Source organism: Physeter macrocephalus, unplaced genomic scaffold (genome assembly GCF_002837175.3).
Source record: "Physeter macrocephalus isolate SW-GA unplaced genomic scaffold, ASM283717v5 random_106, whole genome shotgun sequence".
Taxonomy (NCBI): domain Eukaryota; kingdom Metazoa; phylum Chordata; class Mammalia; order Artiodactyla; family Physeteridae; genus Physeter; species Physeter macrocephalus.
This window is the reverse complement of record NW_021145389.1, coordinates 17,617-37,549: the sequence shown is the minus strand read 5'-3', so window position 1 is coordinate 37,549 and position 19,933 is coordinate 17,617. Positions and strand designations below refer to the sequence as shown.

The 19,933-nt window shown below is 48.5% G+C and overlaps 1 protein-coding gene across 1 annotated transcript in view; it reads right to left on the bottom strand.

The window, feature by feature from the left end:
* The window catches only part of TNFRSF8 (TNF receptor superfamily member 8), a 31,382-nt gene extending 13,974 nt beyond the window's left edge, over positions 1 to 17,408 (bottom strand). The window contains exons 1-7 of the mRNA XM_028483999.1: positions 16,930 to 17,408; positions 14,428 to 14,521; positions 13,915 to 14,069; positions 11,514 to 11,630; positions 8,594 to 8,746; positions 1,614 to 1,707; positions 1,177 to 1,322 (exon numbers count right to left, since the gene is read on the bottom strand). Of these exons, the coding sequence (XP_028339800.1) occupies positions 1,177 to 1,322; positions 1,614 to 1,707; positions 8,594 to 8,746; positions 11,514 to 11,630; positions 13,915 to 14,069; positions 14,428 to 14,521; positions 16,930 to 17,017 (847 nt within the window). The 5' untranslated portion in view covers positions 17,018 to 17,408. The remainder of the gene's footprint in view (positions 1 to 1,176; positions 1,323 to 1,613; positions 1,708 to 8,593; positions 8,747 to 11,513; positions 11,631 to 13,914; positions 14,070 to 14,427; positions 14,522 to 16,929) is intronic.
* Between the last annotated feature and the right edge of the window lie 2,525 nt (positions 17,409 to 19,933).

Here is a 19,933-nt window from a genome sequence, read left to right as displayed (position 1 = left end):
CACAGGACAGCCCTCGCCCCAGACTACTTTCTCCTGGACACAGACTCTACTGTGGCTGACAGGACCTGGTCCTTTGCCAAGCCAGGACAGAAACCCAGATCCTGTCTATATCTATCTTGTCCAGCGTTTACCCACCTGTCCTTCCTCACCTGGCTCTAGGAAGCACATTAGGCCAGGCCAGGGGGACTCCAGAGCCCACGCTCTTAATCGCTATCTGGATATATTTCTTTACCACTAAATACTTAACTTGCTTTGCTACTTTTGAAAATCAACATACAGTTATTATTCTTTAAAGTCCATTTTTAGATGTTAAAAAAGTAGCATGTGCCAGATAAGTGCTTCTCAAACATTCCTGTGCATATGAATCTCCTGGCGACCATGTTAAAATGCAGATTCTGATTCAGCAGAGTCTGGGGTGGGGCTGGTGTTTTGCTTTTCTAACAAGTTGCTGATGGTGCCAAGTCCAGGACCTCTTTGAGCGCCGCTGGCCTGAGAACTACTGCCACCTCGTGTCTAAGAGTAGAACTGCAAGTCTTAAAACGCATGGTACTTAGAGCGACCGTCTAAGGGGAGCCGGTAAGGCTCATGTGTACTGTACACTGCTTACTACCCTGCATGGTATATGCTGTTACAACGTTACAGGTGAGAAAACTGAAGCTCAGAAGAAGTAAGAAACTAGTCAAGGGCTTCCCTGGTGGCGCAGTGGTTGGGAGTCCGCCTGCCGATGCAGGGGACGCGGGTTCGTGCCCCGGTCCGGGAGGGTCCCACATGCCGCGGAGCGGCTGGGCCCGTGAGCCATGGCCGCTGAGCCTGTGCGTCCGGAGCCTGTGCTCCGCAACGGGAGAGGCCACAGCAGTGGGAGGCCCGCGTACCGCAAAAAAAAAAAAAAAAAGAAAAAGAAACTAGTCAAGGTCATGAAATCAGTCACCAAATATTTTCTGAGCAGCAATTATGGGCCATGCGGGTGAAGCTGTGAATAAAATCCCTGCTCAGAAGAATTAAGGAATCATCTCTAGAGAGTGACAGAGCCATAGCCCCAGATCAGGGAACCGGAGACCTGGGGTCAGCCTTGGTGTCCCCCCCACCCCAACCAAGTGGATGCTGTCGCCTAGTGAGAACCCTCCCTCCCTGTGGTCCTCAGGGAGGAAGGCCCTGCTTCATGGGGGTGGTCATTACCTGAAACCAGAGTGGGCTTCCCTGTGGAGGAGAAGGAGATAGGAGTGCTGGTTGAGATAGAGGCGCGTCTCCGCACGTGGGTAACGTCCCCTCCATGCTCCTTACCAGTCAGGGAGTCGGCCAGGGAGATCAGGGAGGGGGTGGGGCTGCGGGGAGAGAGGCCAGAAGTAAGAAGGACAGTCAAGATGGAAAAGGAGGCCTGAGACCCCTGTTCCCCTGTCTACAGCCTCTGCCAGTCACGTTGAGGGCAGGGCCTGGGTTTCTAGGCCTTCGGGGCTTCCACGGTGCCAACACAGACCTAGGCTCACATTCTCCAAAATGACTTGTGGGCTTGGCCCAGAGATCTAGCCCAAGCCCTGCTTCCACTCCCAGACGGCTGCCCCCCGGGCATCCCCTAGGTATGAAGGGCAAATGGAGAGAGGGGGCCAAGGAGTCACCTGGCGGGCACCCTGCTGTCCTCTGCGTTGGTGCTGCAGTTAGAGTGTGTCCCCGGGGGAGGTGGCTCATAGGTGGTGTCCCTCTCAGCCATACCTGCAGGTTAGAGTTGGTGCCAAGGATGGTTACCAAAGGGGAAAGGGGGGAGGGAGGGGTAAACTGGGAGTTTGGGATTAACAGATACACACTACTATGTATAAAATAGATAAACAACAAGGACCTACTGTATAGCATGGAACTGTGTTCAATATCTTGTAAATGAACTATACTTCAATTTTTTAAATTAAATTAAAAAAAGAAAAGGAATCAGTGCCAAGGAGCCCTACCCATCTGGACTAGTGACTTCCAGGGAGGTAGCACCACAGGGTGGGAAGGACACTGCAGCCGGGCAGACCCAGGTCTTTGTCCTGGCTCTGTCTCCTCACTTCCTCTCTCCCTCCCTCCTCGCTTCCCTCCACGTAACAACCCTTTATTCAGCACCTACTATGTACTGGGGACTGTGCTGAGAGCTGGGACAGAGCAGTGAGCAAAACAGACGAGATCCCCACCCCTAGGGGCCCACCGGCTGGTGGGGCTCACAGACTCAGGTGTCACACGAAGGCAGGTGGGGTCCCTGTAATGGGAGACTTGACCTCATCTGACCAGGGAGGCTTCCCTGAGAAAGGGGTTGCTGGGATATGAGTAGGGGTGGGGATTTCTAAGCAGAGGAAATAGAAGGTGGGGGAAGGGAGGAGATGGCTCATAGCAGCATTCTTCATAGAAGTCAAAGAAGTGGAAACCACCCAAACGCCCATCCGCTGGAAACAGATGAACAAAATGCAGTAGACGTGTACACTAGAATATTATTTGGCAATAAAAGGAATGGAGTACTAATACAGCTACAGCATGGATGAACCTCGAAAGTGTTGTGCTCAGTGAAAGAAGCCAGACACAGAAGAATGCATAATGTGGAAATGTCCCCAAAACACTAATCTAGAGGAACAGGTTGTCCAGGCTGGGGGTGGGGGTGGGATTGACTGACCCATGCCCTCCAAGGGTTAGGGTTCGTCAACTAACTAACCTACAAGGTCTCTTAGAAGGTGGTGATAGTTTCACAACTTGGTAAATTTCTTTAAAATTCCTGAACTGTACACTTAAAACTAGTAGATATTATGGTATGTCAATTAGACCGCAATAAAGCTGTTTTAAACGCTGGGTCTTTCTCCCCAAAGTGATGGTTTTAATTAGCAACAGGATGGGATAGGTGCGGTAGATTGCATGGCGGTCTCACCTCTAAATCCTGCCCCACATCCACACCCTTTGCCAGGTGACTCTGCAGCTCCCTCAGGTCAAGGCAGGTGTCTGTGTGTCCGCCACCCCTTTGGTGTCTGAACTTGGCCGTGTGACTTGTGTGGTCAGTGGAACGGGAGAGAAGTGACGGCTGAGCCTCAAGAGGCATCTGACCTCCACCGCCCCCTTTCTGCACTCTCACCGTTGCCATAAGTAGACCACGTCAGGGGGTGGGCAGCCAGTCCCCGCTGGTCCCAGAAGTACATGCAGAGCAAACCCAAACCAAACCTTCAAGCCCTGACAAGACCACAGAGCGGCCCAGCTGACCCACGGAGGAGTGAGAGATGAATGCTGCAATGTCGAGGTTTTTGTAACACACTATTCCTGTGGCTCTAATTGGCTGAGACGATCAGATTTGTGTTTCAAAAGATCAAAGTGGAAAAGCTGCCCCTTGGGGGACTTCCCCGGTGGTCCAGTGGGTAAGACTCTGCGCTCCCAGTGCAGGGGCCCAGGTTTGATCCCTGGTCGGGGAACTAGATCCTGCATGCTGCAACTAAGAGTTCGCATGCCGCAACTAAAGATCCCACGTGCCACAACAAAGATCCCACGTGCTGCAACTAAGACCTGGAGCAGCCTAAATAAATAAATATTTCAAAAAAAAGAAAGAAAGCTACTCCTCATCTCCATCCAACTGTGATCATGCGGGAAGGTGGCCTGGTGACTCCAGACTTCCTGGTTTTATTTAAGAGAGAGCTCATTAAATAAACGTAAACGAATAAATAAATTTAAACATCTTCTGGTATGTAAATGCAGCCTCAATTCTTAAAGTTCTTTTCTTCTGAAATCAGTTTTATTAAGGCATGATTTACATAGAAGGAAATGTCCCCTAAGTGCACGGTTTGATGAGTTTTAAGGAATGTATACATTCAGCAGTCAGCCCTCCATATCTGCGGGTCACATCCGAGGATTCCACACCTGAGGGTTCAACCAGCTGCAGACGGATTGACCCGCGGATACTGAGGGATGACTGTACCTTCATGTAACTGTAACTCCACTCAAGATCTAGAACATTCCCACCTCCCCAGTAAGTTCCCTTGTCCTTTTGCAATCAATCCTCCCCCACACCCAGGCAGCCACGGATCTGCTTTATGTCACTACAGATGAGTTTGCCTCCAGAACTTCATTAGACAGAATTGTGCAGTGTGTACTCTTTGGTGTCTGGTTTCCTCCACTCAGCAGAATGTTTCTGAGATTCATTCACGTTGCTTGTCTCAGTAATTCATTCCTTTTTAGTGCTGAGTAGTTGTTCCATCATAGAGCTGTACCTCCATCTATTTAGCCGGTGACCAGTTGATGGACATTTTGGTTGTCTCCAGTTTGAAGCTATTATAAACAAGGCAGCTGTGAGTATTCTTGTACAAGTCTCTGTGAAAACATATAATTTCATTTCACTTGAGTACCTAGGAGCGGGAAGGCTGTGTCACTGTGCTGACCAGACAGAACGTCTTTTGAGGACCAGTTCAAGCACGGTCATCTCTGATCTGACCCAGCCACCTCTTTTTACAAGTGGAGAGAACCACAGAGCCGGAGCTAGAGTCAGAAATCAGGGCTCCTGAGTCCCAGCCCAGAGCACTTTCCATTGGACCACACTGCCTCCTGCCTGGGGGCTAAGCACTTTCTTACAACCTTATGATTAACTGCTTTTCTAGGGCAGAAAAAAAAATGGCCCACATCTGAAGTAGGTCCAGCCCAGCTACCAACCCTCTCTGCCCCCATGTTCCTGGAGGGGGCACCCCTTCCCTTATGTGGTACAAAACAAACCTCCCACCCACACACACCTCCCTTCTAAAAGCTCTCATGATACCTCTCAGATTTTTCCTGAAACACTCTGAAGAGACAGTGAGGCTAGGATTAATCTTCTTCTTGCATCGGTAGGGTCCTGAGGAACCGTCTGATTTGGGGGGTCTCCAAATACATGCTATGTCTTTCCACGTGGTCACCAGACAATTACCTAAATTAGTTGAAGCCCGGAGGCCTTGGGCTATGAGGAAGATAATGCAGTTCGTTATGCTACTTTCTCTTTGTATTTGAGATGTCGTGGGGATTCAGTGAGAGTTGGCTTCGAGAGGATTGGAGGAGCTCTTGGGCTCAAGAACACTAACTGTGGCTACACCCAGTTAGCACCCTCTGGCCTCTCTCTATGGCAGCCTCGGTCTGAGCTGCCACTGGAACACCCGCGACAGGAACCGGCAACAGAACTGCTGCCCTTACTCTAAGCGGAGAAGGTGGGCCCAGCGCTCCTGGGTGCCTCTCATCCCTTATCTGTATGTACCATACCTCACCCTCTTTTCTCCCTGGGTTATTGACCCTCCCCTTTTCTTCCTCCTTTGGATCTGAAGGTGAGAAGAAGTCATGGTTTAGCCCATCCTTAGTCTGCCTGTGTTCTCTGGAGAGGGCCCATTGGAAGAGGGGGAAGAAGAAACTGCCCGCTCGTACTCTCAATTTAGAAACTAAAAAAGATATACCAGACTTAAATATTTCTCTTTAAATTGAAACACCTGACCCTTGGGTCATCTGAAGGAGAATGGTCTTAACATCAAGGTCAAATGGAATCCTTTTTTGGTACAACCAGAAATTGCTTAAAATCAGATGAAATTTTCATCTTCATATTTGAACTGTACATTTCTTGTCAGCTTTTTATTTTCCCTAGAGTTTTCAGTCACCTTTCTTTTCCTTGTTGACAAAAGAATAATGTGCCTTTACCATATCCTCAAGTTTTTCAATTCTACTGCTCATGAAATTGACTGTAATTCTACCTTTTATTCCTACAGACAATTCCCTGGAGCCCTTCATTTTCTTGCTCTGATGGGGCTCAACCAGATGCTGTAATGTCTTTAGCACAGCTGTCATTCTGGGACTTCCCTTCTTTGCTCTCCTGGGATACAACCAGTTTTCTAGATTTCGCGGCTTTTTCTTTTTTCTTTTTTGCCCCTCATTTAACAGAATTACATCTTCAAGTAACTTTCTAAGAAAGGATACACGGGGGAAAAGCAGAATTTCTGCCCTGTTATGTCTGAAAATGTTTTTATTCTGCTTTCAAACGTAATTGTATTTTAGCTAAGTTAAAAAAGTCTCTGTTCAACTAAGAAGGAGCTGGTGTGGTCCAGTAGAGAGCACTTGGCTATGACTCAGGATCTCTGTGTTCAAGCTCTAGTTCTGGCACTATGTATGGTTCTCTCCACGTGTAAAATGATGTGGTTGGATCAGATCACAGGTGGCCAGCTTTGATCTAGCCCTCAAAGACATTCTGTGTGGCCAGCACAGTGACCCAGTCATCCATCTCCTAGGTATTTAACCATGAAATGAAAATATATGTCCATACAAAGACCTGTACAAGAACAGTTGTAGCTGCTTTACTCAGTTGTAGCTGCTATTATTCATAATAGCCCTAAACTGGAAACAAGCCAGATGTCCATCAACTGGTGAATGGATAAATAAATGGTGGTGCATCTATTATGTCTACATGTGGGTAATTTTCATTCATCCTGCTTTGCTCCTGGCAGGTCATTTCAATCTGAAGTCTCACTTTTCAGGTCAGGTACACAGGGAAAGTTGGGGCACCACCGTGGGAGCACACAGTAACTGTGTCGAGAAATGGTGAGCAGAAGACCCGAGGCTGGGAGCGGGGCAGGGTGGGAGGGTGGGACCACAGAGGAAATTATGGCCCTTTTGCTGACACGAGGTCTGAAGCATGGTAGGTGGTCGCCAGACCTAGCCTGGGCCTGTGGTTGCCGAGGGACTGTCTACTCTGGAAGCATGACTGGGGCAGGACGCCACCAGATGACCCCACCCACAGGCCCTGCAGACAGACTCTGCAGCAGGAGCAGGAAAAAACAAATATAGCCAAGAGAAGCCTCCTTTCTCCTGCAATGGTCCTCCAGCTCAAAGCGTAGCGTCACACTCAACGAGGAGGAATCTTCCAAGAGTCTAATCCTTTAGGGCACAGCAGGTACTCAAGGGTGAATTGGGACCTGAGAGGCAACAGATTGGCAACAAGGGCACTTTCTAAAAGCCATTTCTTGCCCTTTACTCTCTTGCTGTTCCTTCTTCTTTGCCTTCTGTTCTCACTTTGTGGTTGTAACAACTTCTTGCATTTTTCTGTGGACACTAATTTTTTTCTCTTCCATTCCTGGGTTCATCATTGCTTCATCTGTAGTAAGTTCTTCTGTTTGTGTATCTTGTTGTTCTCCTTCATACTGCTGTTTTTCCTTATAACTCTGAAAATCTTTACTGCTCATTCATACTTATTTAAAAAGAACGATGTTGACCATTCCAGTGGCAGGTGGGGTTTCTTCTTCTGTGTTGTTAGTATGTCATTTTCACAGTGGGTCTCTTCCCTCAGCAGGAGGTCTGCCTGGGAACTCTGGGCTCATGGGTGGGGAGTATGAGCTGGCAGGCTTCACTTCAGCGTGACTGAGCAGGAACAGCCCATTGACAGGATGTCCTCCCAAAGACACAAGCAAAGGGGGCTTTGCACCAGAGTGGCCAACATCTAGCTTTCCCTGGATAGTCCTTCAGTGTCATTAGCCAAAAAGTTGATCATTTTCATCAGGGGATAAAAAATCAGGCACCATTTCTCAGACTGGTCAATGCCCATTGTATATCACTGTTACACATATTTTTGCTGTTGTTATATTCATTCGTTTGTTTTATTTTTAGATTGTACTTTGGTTGGTGGGTTTTGCATTGTTACAAATTTTTAATTTTTATTTTCGAGATGAAGTTGCAGCTCACTGCACTTTGTAATTCTCCACTTCACCCCCATCCTTCATTTTACTTGCCTGCTCTAAGCCCAGAGCCTCTCTGGCGGGTCTTAGGAGCAACTTACCCCTCACTTTTCTGCAGGCCTCGTGGAGTGAATTCTAGTTACGTAAGCTTTCCTCCACTTGGTTTCATTTGTTACCACCCTTGCATCTGTTTTCCACCTTCTAAAAATTTGTTGAACTCTCTCATCTGCTGATGAACTCTTTTTTGTTTGTTTTTTTGTCCACTGTCGAGGGTTTATACTTTTTTACACTCTGGTGAATGTCCATCATTTGAATTGGAAGCTTCTTCATAAACTTTATAGTGATCTATCTTTTTTTTTTTTTGCTTTCCCCTCATCCCTTAGGAATATGTTACTTTTTTTTTTTTTTTTTTTTTTGCGGTGTGCGGGCCTCTCACTGTTGTGGCCTCTCCCCTCGCGGAGCACAGGCTCCGGACGCGCAGGCTCAGTGGCCATGGCTCACGGGCCCAGCCGCTCCGCGGCATGTGGGATCTTCCCGGACCGGGGCACGAACCCGTGTCCCTGCATTGGCAGGCGGACTCTCAACCACTGCGCCACCAGGGAAGCCCTATAGTGATCTATCTTGAGTCAATAAAACAGCCTTGCAAACAAGTCAAGATTTTACCAGACCAACAATTTCAAGAAGAAGAATAAAAAATTTTTTTAATAATTTAAAAATTTTAAAATAATCCTCAGAAACTCTTACCAAAATGCCAAGTTTGGATTTTATCCCACTCCCTGGATCTAACTATTCAAAGAGAAAACATAGCCCAAACCTGACCTAGTTAACAGCTGGGATTGAAGGTCATTTGTCAGCTGGGGGTGGGGAGAGGTGCACACCTAGGGACAGAGAACTCAGCCCCTTGGTTGGGGGTGTGAACTGCTTACCCTGGAGCTTGGTGACCATCCCTGGTGGGCAGATGGGGCGGGTGACGCAGCGGGCACAGGAGTTGGAGGCTGACGTGGCACAGAACATTCCAGGTCGACACTCGCAGACGCGGGAGGAGTTCCACATGCAAGGTGTCTTCTCCACGAGGTGGTCTGTGGGACAGAGAAGGGTCCTGAGGAAGGACTGGGATGGAGAGGGCAGGGGTCCAGAGAAGCCCCAGGAGGACAGAGACATATTTGCCCAGGAGCACATGCTCATTTGATGATTCCGTTGAGCAGATCTTTTGGCGCACAAAATAATTATGCTGAGCCAAAGAAGGCGGACAAGAAAAGGTGTATTATAGGGACTTCCCTGGCAGTCCAGTGGTTAGGACTCCGAGCTTCCACTGCAAGGGACACAGGTTCGATCCCTAGTCGGGGAACTAAGATCCCGCATGCCACGTGGCACGGCCCCAAAAAAAAAAGAAAAAGGAGTATATACTCTATGATTCTGTTTATAGGAAAAGCCAGAAAATGCAAACTATTCCATAGTGACAGAAAGCATAACTGTTGCCTAGGAATGGAGCAGAGGCAGGGATCGATGGGAGGGATGGCAAGGAGCACGGGGACAGTTTTGGGGGGTGACGGACAGTTCATTGTCTTGACTCCGTCGTGATGGTTTCACAGCTACACACATCCGACAAAACCTAACAAACTGCACACTTCAAACGTGTGTATTTTATGGTATGTCAACTATATCTCAATAAAGCTATTAAAAGAAAAAAATTGCCCCAAAATAAAATAAAATAATTTTTTAAATAAAGAAAATAATTCAGAGAACAGGGGTGAGTGGGCATGGGGAGAGATGAACCAAGACTGGCCCTGACTGATAATTCTTTAAAACTGGGTGATAGTCCATAACCGTTCCTGATTCTCTCTACTCTTGAATATGTTTGAAATTTTCAATGATGAAAAGTGGGTTTTTTCAAAAATCAAAAAACAAAATTGTTAGTGGTTTTGGAAAAGAAGAAGTATAATAACGCATTTATACATGTTTGGGGATATTCTACATGCTCTGTTTACGGGTGAAAATAGAATTACCGCATCAGTAGTTTAGACAAATGTGATTCGCTCATAAGGACCTTTCTCAATCGGCAGGATACTTACAGCCTTAGAAGCCTTGCACGATAAAGATAAGGGACTGCACAGCGTCTTCCTGAAACCTCTCATTATTACTTATAACATGGTGTTAACATAACATAACCGAGTGTGTGCAAGGCAGTGTTCTTAGCGCTCTATCCAGATTAACCCTGTTTAACCTATTTAACTCCCAGAACAGGTCTCTGAGAGAAGTCTATTATTCTGCGCATTTTACGGATGAGGAAACCGAGGCCCAGAGAGGTTAAGAAACTTGCTTGAGCTTATAAGCTCCCGAGTGGTAGAGCCAGGCACTTGAGCTCCACTCCACAGGGTTGCAGGGCTTCAGTTATTCAAGTTGAAGGAATTCTTGGGCCCAGAGCCATCTCTTGTTTCCCCATCTGACACAGCAGCTGTGACAGATTATATTTTTCCAGGAATGGCCACAGAAATAGCTCTGGGTCTGTCTGCTCTTCCAGAGCTCAGCCACTTACCCATCAAGAAGCATGGTCCCTGGTCGGGGAACTAAGATTCCACATGCCATGCGGCACGGCCAAAAAAAGAAAAAAAAAAAAAGAAGCACGACTTTTTTTTCCCTTCCATGACTCAAGGGGGCCCTGTGACCGCCTCCATAGGCAGAATGTAGTGGAAGTTACGCCGTGTGACTTCCAAGGCTGGGTCATAAAAATGGGTATGGTTTCTACACCCCACCCCACCCCAACTCATCTTTGAGTCCAGCACCCAGACTTGAGGACGCCCGAAGCAGGCCATATAGAGGCCGACATGGAGAGGATCTGAGGGCCCAGACCACGGCCGCATCGACCCCAGACCCGAGAATGAAAAAGCTTTCAGACGATTCCAGCTCCAGGCTTCAAGTTTTCCAGCTGAGATCCCAGACATCCTGGAGCAGAGAACCAGTTGTCCCCGCGGTGCTGGGTCTGAATTCTGACCCACAGACACCACGAGTACAGCGAATAGTTTGCTTTTCACCACTCAGTTTTGAGAAAATTTGCTCTGTGACCTTAGTAATTGGAACAGTGACCCCCAGCGACCACGAACAGAGTGTCCTTTCCCCCACTTGGTCTCCCTGGACTCCAGTCCGTGTTGCTGCAGAGACAGAATCACGCCTCTCCCCGGTGGTGGTGGTCACTGTGAGTGGGCCAGGGCTACAGCCATGGCAGCCCGGGGCCTGGGCAGCTGCTTGGACGTCACAGGGAGGCTGGTGGTGCTGTGAAGCTGCGGGGAGCTGGCCGCAGGGGAAACTCTGCCAGGACGTCACCCCACCGTGCATATAGCGGTCAGTCTCTAAGTGCTTGTGCAGAGGCGCTCTAAGAGGCAGCACAGTGGAGTGATGAGCTCAGAACCCAGTGGCAGACTCCCTAGGTTCAAATCCTGGCCCTGCCATTTGCGAGGGCTTGTGGCCCTTGGAAGCCCCCTGACTTCCCTGAGCCTCAGTTTCCTCTTCTGTAAAATGGGGGCAATTGCAATCCAGGCATCATAGGATACGTACAAAAATAAAGAGACAAGCTTGAAACAGGTAGGTGATCGACCAATATTTCCTTGCAGGAAAGACTGAGTGAATGGAAGCTCTCTGAAAAGGGGTCACGGCCATCAAAACCCACAATCGTGAGTACGAGTCACTAGAAGCCAACTGCTCAAAAAACGCCAGCGAGGTGAACCAGGCTCCCAAGGGCTGAGCATCCGAGACCAAGCTCAAGGCTCCCACCCCCAGATTCTTGGCCTCTTGTCTAAGACCCCACCTGCTCCCTGGAAGGAGCCTCTGGAGGAGGAACAAGGCCCTTACCTCCTGAACAGCTCACACAGGCCGTGCAGCGACCGTCCCCGTCCAGGTAGTAGTCGGGATCACACTGCTTCCTGCAGTCGGCAGACCCCTGAGGGCATGGCTGTTGCAGGGTCAGCCCTGGGAAAAGAAGCAGAGAAGCTTCAGGCCAGGCCACCTTGACAGAGGCCTTGCCCTCATCCCACCACCACCCCCATTACTGAAGCCCCCCAGCTCCATGGCCAGCTCCCAAACTCTGCACATGTCGATCAGTCCTTCAGAGGGAGTCCTGAGGCTCAGAGAGGGAAGGAATGTGTCTAAGGCCACATAGGAGAAGAGTGCTAACTGCCTCCTAACTGCCCCCCACTCCTGCTTCCAGTCCCTCCCCTCTGCCAGAGCCCTCTCCCCAGTCTCACTGCTCTGTCACTGCCCTGCTCAAAACTTTGGTAGCCACTTTCCCTTTGAGTTCAGCAATGAGGCAAGGATGCCTACTATCACAACTTCTATTTAGTTTGGTCCTGGGCATCATAGGCAATGCAATAAGGCAAGAAAAAGAAATAAAAGTGGTAAGGTTTAGAAAGGAAGATACCAAGCAGTTATGGACAGATGATATCATTGAGTGCACAGATAATCTGAAGAGTCTGATTCAGATACATTATTAGAAGAAATAAGTGAGTTTCGCAAGTGAGTTGGATATAATGTTATTATATCAAAATCAATTGAACGTCTATATATTTGCATTGAACCGCATGAAACTGCCATTTTGATAGTCCAGAAACAGTCAAATACTGGCTTTTCACATAGTTCAAAATAATACTAACAATAAAAAGTTAGAACATGAAATATTAAAAAAGATACCATTTACATCATCATCAGAAATACCAAATACTTAGAAATCTAACCAAAAGATGTAAATATTTTTACACAGACAATAATAAAACATTATTGGGAGAATTTAAAGAAGGCCTAAATAGGGGTGGGAGGGATAAATTAGGAGTTTGGGATTAACATATACACACTACTATATATAAAATAGATAATCAACAAGGATTAACAGATACACAATACTATATATAAAATAGATAATCAACAAGGACCTACAATACACTGTAATAACCTATATGGGGAAAGAATCTGAAAAAGAATAGATATATGTATATGTTGAACCGAACCACTTTGCTGTACACCTGAAACTAACACAACATTGTAAATCAACTATACTCCAATATAAAATAAAAATTTTTTAAATAAAAATAAAAAATAAAGACCTAAATAAATGTAGAGCTCTACCATATACTCAATACTGCAAGGAGGTGGATTCTCTTCAAACTGATCTGTAGATTCAATGCAATCCCAATTAAAATCCCAATAGGCTATCTTATGAAATTTGAAAAGCTGATTCTAAAATTTATGTGGCTATGCAAATTACCAAGAACAGCCAATACACTGCTGAAGACCAAAGTTGGAGAAGTTGCTCGAGCATCCAGACTTACTGAAAAACTATAGTAATTAGAGAGAATGGTATTCACACGGAATACACACAGAGGCAATGAGTAGAATAGAGACTCCAGAATCCTGCCCATACATATATGGACCCTTGATTTACAACAAAGATGGCATGTGTAACAGTGGGGAAAAGACAATTTATTAGATAAATGGTGTGGGTTCAACTGAATATTCATGGGGACTCTTTAAACAAAGGCAAAACAGCAATTACCTCAGAAAATAAATGTAGGGTGTCATTGAGATTTCAGCGGAGGAGAAGCCTTACAAAGCAGAACATGAAAAGCGCTAGTCATAAAGAAAAAGATGGATCAATCTGACTACACTGAAATTAAGAACGTCTCTCCATCAAAAGACACCATAAAGAGGATGAGAAGGCAAGCCACAGGGTGGGAGAAGATGTTTTGAACACAATTATAGGACAAAGAATTATAAGAAGCCCTACAAATCAATTTTTTAAAAAGAGAGAAATGAAAACATACATTCACACAAATGTTTTTCATTATAGCCCCGAAATGGAAACCACTCAAAAATCCAAAAACTGTTTGGATGAACAAAGTGTGGTATCCCTACACAATGGAAGGCTATTGGGTAATAAACAGGAGTGAGCTGAGGACCCGCATCTGTCACCATGGGAACCGGGGGGGGCATCAAATCGACACGTGCAGAGGCTGGGCTGCTCTGCTGCATGCTCCAGCACCTGCCTCAGTGTCTGGCACCCAGAACGTGAAACGAATGAGTCCTTCCATTATCTACTCTGGCCCACGAAGCCCTCAGCCCCAGAAGACCTGGGGACCCTCTTCTCCCCACACTGGGAAAGACCACAGCTCGGTGCCTGCCTGCCCCGACTGTCCCACACAGACGCCCAGCCATCGGACACCGTTTCCCTGGAGACAGCCCACAGCTTCTCTGGAGAACTTACCTGGATCTGGACTGAGCTTCCCCACGGAGGAGCTAGAGTGGGCAGTGATTTTAGAAGCATCTTCTGGGGCGAGGGGGGTGCCCCCTCCAAGAAGTGTGGTCCTGGCATCAGAGCTTGCTGGAGAGGTCTGGGTGGGCTTGGCCTGGGGGATGGTGCTGCAGGGAAGGAAGCGGGAGATGAGACTGGCAATTTTCCTGATGGGGCAAGCGGAGTCTGTGCTCAGGGATAACCGTTTCTACAGAGAATAGGTCCGCACACACTCTGCCCACAGCCTCTGGCAGGCCCACCGTCAGCTCCTGGGAGCAAGGGCTGTGTTTTCTAGGCCTTCTCGGTATCCTGTGTGCTCAGGGCAGGCTGGGCACACAGTAGGGACTCAAATGACTTGCGGGCTTGGCAGAGAGGCTCCCTGGGCTGAACCCCATCCTCACCCCCAGCCAGCCGTGCCCTGGACCCCCTATGGGGTGGGACAGCCCCACGTTAAAGTCAGCAGGATAGGAGGGGGCCGGGAGTCACCTGGCAGGGGCTTTGCAGTCCTGTGGGCTGGCGCTGCAGTTGGGGGTGGCCCCGGGGGAAGGCGGCTCACAGACAGTGTTCCTCTGCGCTGTGCCTGCAGGGAGGATGGCGATGCCTTCAGACTTGGTATTACAGAGCCAGAGGCTCCAAAATACACCTTTTACCACCACAACCCAGGAAAACACAGTGGCCATCTGATGTTTGTGCCTGCCCAGCATCCGTTCCCTTTTGGGGTAAAGCCGTCCAATTTTCCCTGGAGAATTACACCTCAGTCTCAATGTCTGTGGTAAGGGGCTGGGACCCCACTTCAGGAGTAGCCATGGGACCAGCCTGGACCAATCAATCCATCCCATTCCTCTGGCCATGATGGACTGGTTCAGGGGTGGGCACATGACCCAAGACACGCCTATGAGATGCAATTTCCAGGTTTTATTTTGGTCGTTGAGAATGTGGGAAGGAGAAGCTGTCTTTCCACTAGGGTTGGGTAGGAAGCAAGCCAGGAGCTGCTGGTAGGTATTTTACAGACAAACCAACACATAGGGTAGTAGAGATGAGAGACGGGAAAAGACAGAGCTCCTGGATCCAGCCATGCCTTAAGCTCCACAAAGCTATCCTCAGAAACTTCAGTTACATAAGCCAAAAACATTGTAACTTGCAAGCCAAAGAGTACTGGAGAATACTGGGTGGAAGCAAAAGTGGAGAAGAAAACACATAGTGCTTTCAACCAAGTGGACTTGAGTTTGGAAGTTTTGGTAGAGGAGGGTATGAGCAATGCTGACTTATCTCATCTATCTGCACTGTGGTGGGGTGATAAGACCTGGGCATGAGGTTCAAACACTGGATTAGATATTCCCTGCTCTGTGGTCTTGAGCAATTAATTAACTGCCATCTCTGAACCTCAATTTCCTCACTTATAAAATGGGGCTAATACAGGCTGATGACGTCTGAAGAATTTCAGGGGAGAAAGCCTATGCGAGGTCTTAGTGTAAGGCTTAGCTATAAGCTTGATCTGAGACAGAAACTACTTTCCATTCTACAGCAGAAGAGACTGAGGTCCTGCGAGTTGCTCAGTGTGAAGTCCCACAGAGGAATCTAGAAGTTAGCCAGGCTTTGGCAGCCAAAGGTTGGAGCACTTCTAAAGCAGTGCTGTCCAATAAAATATGTCAATCGCATGTCATCGTTTTAAATTTTCTAGTAGCCACATTTTAAAAAGTAAAAAAGAAACAAGTGAAATTAAGCAATACGTTTATTTAACCCAATATATCTAAAATATTATGCCAATCGGTAATCAACATAAAAAATAATTATTGAGACGTTCTACATTCTTTTCCTATACCAAGTGTTTGAAATCCGGGGCATTTTCTATACCGACAGCACATCTCAGTGCGACTGGCCACATTTTAAGCGTGGCCCGTGGCACCGCCTTGGGCAGCAGGTCTGGGGGCAGCAAAGAGAGGCCTCTGGTGCCACCGTGTGGCAGGTGCAGAAACACCGTCGAGAGAGTTTCTCCAGCCAGAGCTGGTCCACAGGCTGGAGCGACAGAACTCCAGGCTACTTTTCTCAGAGACGCAAGCGTTTCTGAGCTGAAAAGCCCCCACGCAAGGCCTTCTAGTCACACCTCTGCATTTTACACATGGGAAGACTGAGGCCCAGAGAGGACTGGGAACATGCCCCACGAGGCAAAGCTGTACAGAACCCCAGGTACCTGATGTCCAATCCAGAGCCCTTTCCACGCCACCACCTGCCCCTGCTTGTGGGTGGCGGGCTTCTGAGGGTCCCTCCGCTGAGGGTTCTGTGTGACCAGAGAGAATCCGGCCAGATTTGAACCCCACCACCCCCAGCTCTGATCTCCCTGTCACATCATTCAACACGTATCTCTGAAGAGCAGATTCTGCGCCGGGTGTCTGATTAGGCAGCAGGGAGATGACCGTGGCCCTCACGAAGCTACGGCCTAGGGAGGGAGACAAGCACTGACCACACCGAGACAGACACAAGTGTTCGCCTCCATGTCGAGAAGTGACCTGGGAGAGGTCGGGAGGAGATGTTTGGACAGAGAGCTGAAAGCAGAGTTGACTGAGTGAATGGGGAAGGAAGGGTGTCCCAGAAAGAGCGAAGAGCATGTGCGAATGAGTGGTAGAGTGAGAAGCACGGTGCATCCCTGGACCAAAATGGGAAACCAGCCCTCATCTTCCAGGAAACTCCCAGGACAGAAACTTCAGGTTTCTTTCTTGTTTATCAGGCATCAAAGAATTTCTGCCCCGATCCTCAAACCAACCCAAGACCTCTTCCAGCCAGGGCGGTGCCTGGGACTCTTTCTGAGCCTGGGACCCGAGGTGCAGGGAAGGGGCAGCAGGGGCCTCCGTTTGCATCCCTGGCATCATCGTGATAGGAGATGTGATCTTTCCAACAGGAAGGAGGAGGTGGGAGGTGGAGAGTCGTTGGGAGGTCTGCGGGGGGGGAGCATTGGCACAGATCGTGGTCCTGGACGGTGGGGATACTCACCCTGGAATTTGACAACCATCCCTGTCGGGCAGACGGAGTGAGGGAGGCAGCGGGCACAGGAGTTGATGGCTGATGTGTCACAGAACATGCCAGTCCGGCACTCGCAGACACGGGTAGAGTTCCATGAGCATGGCTTCTTCTCCACGAGGTCATCTAAGGGACACAGAGAAGGGTCACCGGGGACAGAGGGAGGGCGAGGGAAGGGACTCAGAAAAGTCCAGGAGCAGTCCAGCACATGAGGGAGGATGCTGCTATGGCATTCTGTTGGGCAGGGCAGCTGGTATGCCCAGCCCTTCCTTCCAGAGTGTTCCTGACGTGAGGACTAGAGGGCAGGCGGGGTCCATGAGGCAGCCTCCACCTCCCAGCCCGCATCCCTGGAGATCACTAAAATGGTATTAAAAAGAAGTGAATGGGGCTTCCCTGGTGGCACAGTGGTTGAGAGTCCGCCTGCCGATGCAGGGGACGCGGGTTCGCGCCCCGGTCCGGGAAGATCCCACATGCCGCGGAGCGGCTGGGCCCGTGAGCCATGGCCGCTGGGCCTGTGCGTCCGGAGCCTGCGCTCCGCAACGGGAGAGGCCACCCAGTGAGAGGCCCGCGTACCGCAAAAAAAAATAATAATAATAAATAAATAAATAAATAAATAAATAAATAAATGACGAATTTTATCTTAAAAAAATCACTGGTAAAAATAATAATTAAAGAATGCAAATATCCCTGGGGAAACAAGAAGGGGCATTTTTGGTCAACCAGAAATGAGGAAGACTTCTTAAATATGGAATTGGATGGAAGGAGACCACAGCCCCAAACGTACCCCATACGACTGATTATGCTGGGAGAGGCTCTGGGTGCTTGTCCCCACTGGGTGAACGGTAGGGGCAAGCGGGAGGGAATCCCACAAGGAGTGCAGCAGAAGTCCCTCGCCCCACATGCCTCATCCAGTCACTCCACGGAGCTAGAAGCCAAGCGTCTCCCCAAGGATACTCGGGTGAGGTGAGCTGGGCGGCGCCCCGGGGCTGGTCAGCCGTGGGGGAAGGAAGGGACCCTGCAGACCCAGAGGACCAGCCTCTGACAGACTCCGCCCGGCACCTCCACCCCACCCGCTCATCCTTGCAGTCCCCGGAGGTGGATTTCACAAGCCCCACTCGCAGACCCCCACCCTACCCCAGTCATCAGATCCCACGTGCAGAACTCGAAGTCGCCAAAGACCAGAAGAAACCAGCACCAAGAAAAAAGAGCCCCAAACTCAAACAGAACTAACACTCAAGAAAACAGATAAAAGAGAAAACAGAACAAGCCTCTGGAATCAGTATAATTAATATCCTCGGAGATGCAAAAGGAAATTGCAGCTAGGAGAAGGAATCCCCTGGAGCACAGTGATGCGTTCCCCAAATCCTGTTTCAAACGGGCTCAGAGGAAGACTACATTTCCCAGCCTCCCTTGCAGATGGAAAGGCGGTCATGTGACTTGGTTCTGGCCAATGGGGTGTGGGCAGCAATGATTAAAAGACCCACCTACGCCTGGCTCCTAAAACCATCTCGGGACCCTCTCCTCTCTCTTCCTTGTTGTAGTGACCCTGGTACGGCCCCTCACTCTCACCTGCAGCCTAGAAGCTGTACTGAGGAGAGAATAAAATCCTGATAATTTTCAAAAATCTGGAGACTCCACCTAAGGACAGTGGGTAGACATCCTCGGAAAACTCAGGAAAAAAACACTCTGAGTAGCTGCCTGCATGTAACATCAAAGGCCTGGGCAGAGGCAGAAAAGACTGCGTGGACTTGCCAATTCCCTAGTTGGGGGGATGAGCAGAAGCTCCAGGAGTGGGGGGCACCCCTTTCTAGGCAGCAGGAGCTTGATAAAGACTATCTGACAGAAGAGAAGGCAGAGCCCCTGCCACCATGACAACACCCATCTCTGGCTGCTCTCTGACCCCCACCCAGGCCGCCCTCAGGCTCCTAAAACGAGTTTCAAAGGTAACAGTCAGGATTCCTCAAGAAATTAAACATACAATTCCCACATGATCCAGCAATTCCACTGCTGAGTGTATGAAGAATTGAGAGCAGGGACTTGAACAGCATTTGTACAACTATGTTCATAGCAACTATATTCACAATAGCTAAAAGGTGTAAACAACCCAAGTGTCCATGGACATCAACGGATAAACAAAATGTGGTAGATCCATCCAATGGACTATCATTCAGCCTTAAGAAGGAAGGAAATTCTGGCACATGCTACAACATAGATGCACCTTGAAGACATCACGCTAAGTGAAACAAGTCACAAAAGGATAAATATTGTATGATTTCACTTCTGTGAACATCCTAGAGTAGTCAAGTTCATAGAGACAGAGAATAGAATGGTAGTTGCCAAAGGCTTGGGGTGAGGGTGTGGGGAGCGATGAGGAACTAGGGTTTAATGGGGAGAGAGTTTCAACTGGGGAAGATGAAAAAGTTCTGGAGCTGGATGATGGTGATGGTCACCCAAAAATATGAATGTACTTCATGCCGCTGAACAGTACATTTTTAAATGGTTAAAATAATAAATTTTGTGTTATGTAAATTTTACCACAGTTTTTTAAAAAAAGTAATTCTTGGGAATTCCCTGGTGGTCCAGGGATTAGGACTCGGTGCTTTCACTGCCGTGGCCCAGGTTCAGTCCCTGGTTGAGGAACTAAGACCTCGCAAGCCCCGCCGCACGGCCAAAAAAAAAGAAAATGTAACCCTGAGAGTCCCCAGTTGATGCTCTGAGCTGGGAAGACGAACTCAAGGCCAGTGAGATGGGGCAGGTGTGAAGGAGAAATCCCTCACGCTGTATCAGGGACAGAGCTGCTGCCCCGGCTAAGCTCAAGCAAGAAGGAAAAATATAAGAAGGCGACAGTGCAAACATGCTATAGCAGGAAAGATGGAAGGGAGGGAGGAAGGAAGACAAGGAAAAGAGAAAGATCTAAAAAAGATAGGAATATAGTTTGCAAGGACAAAGAACCCAGTCTGCAACTAACAAGCAATCC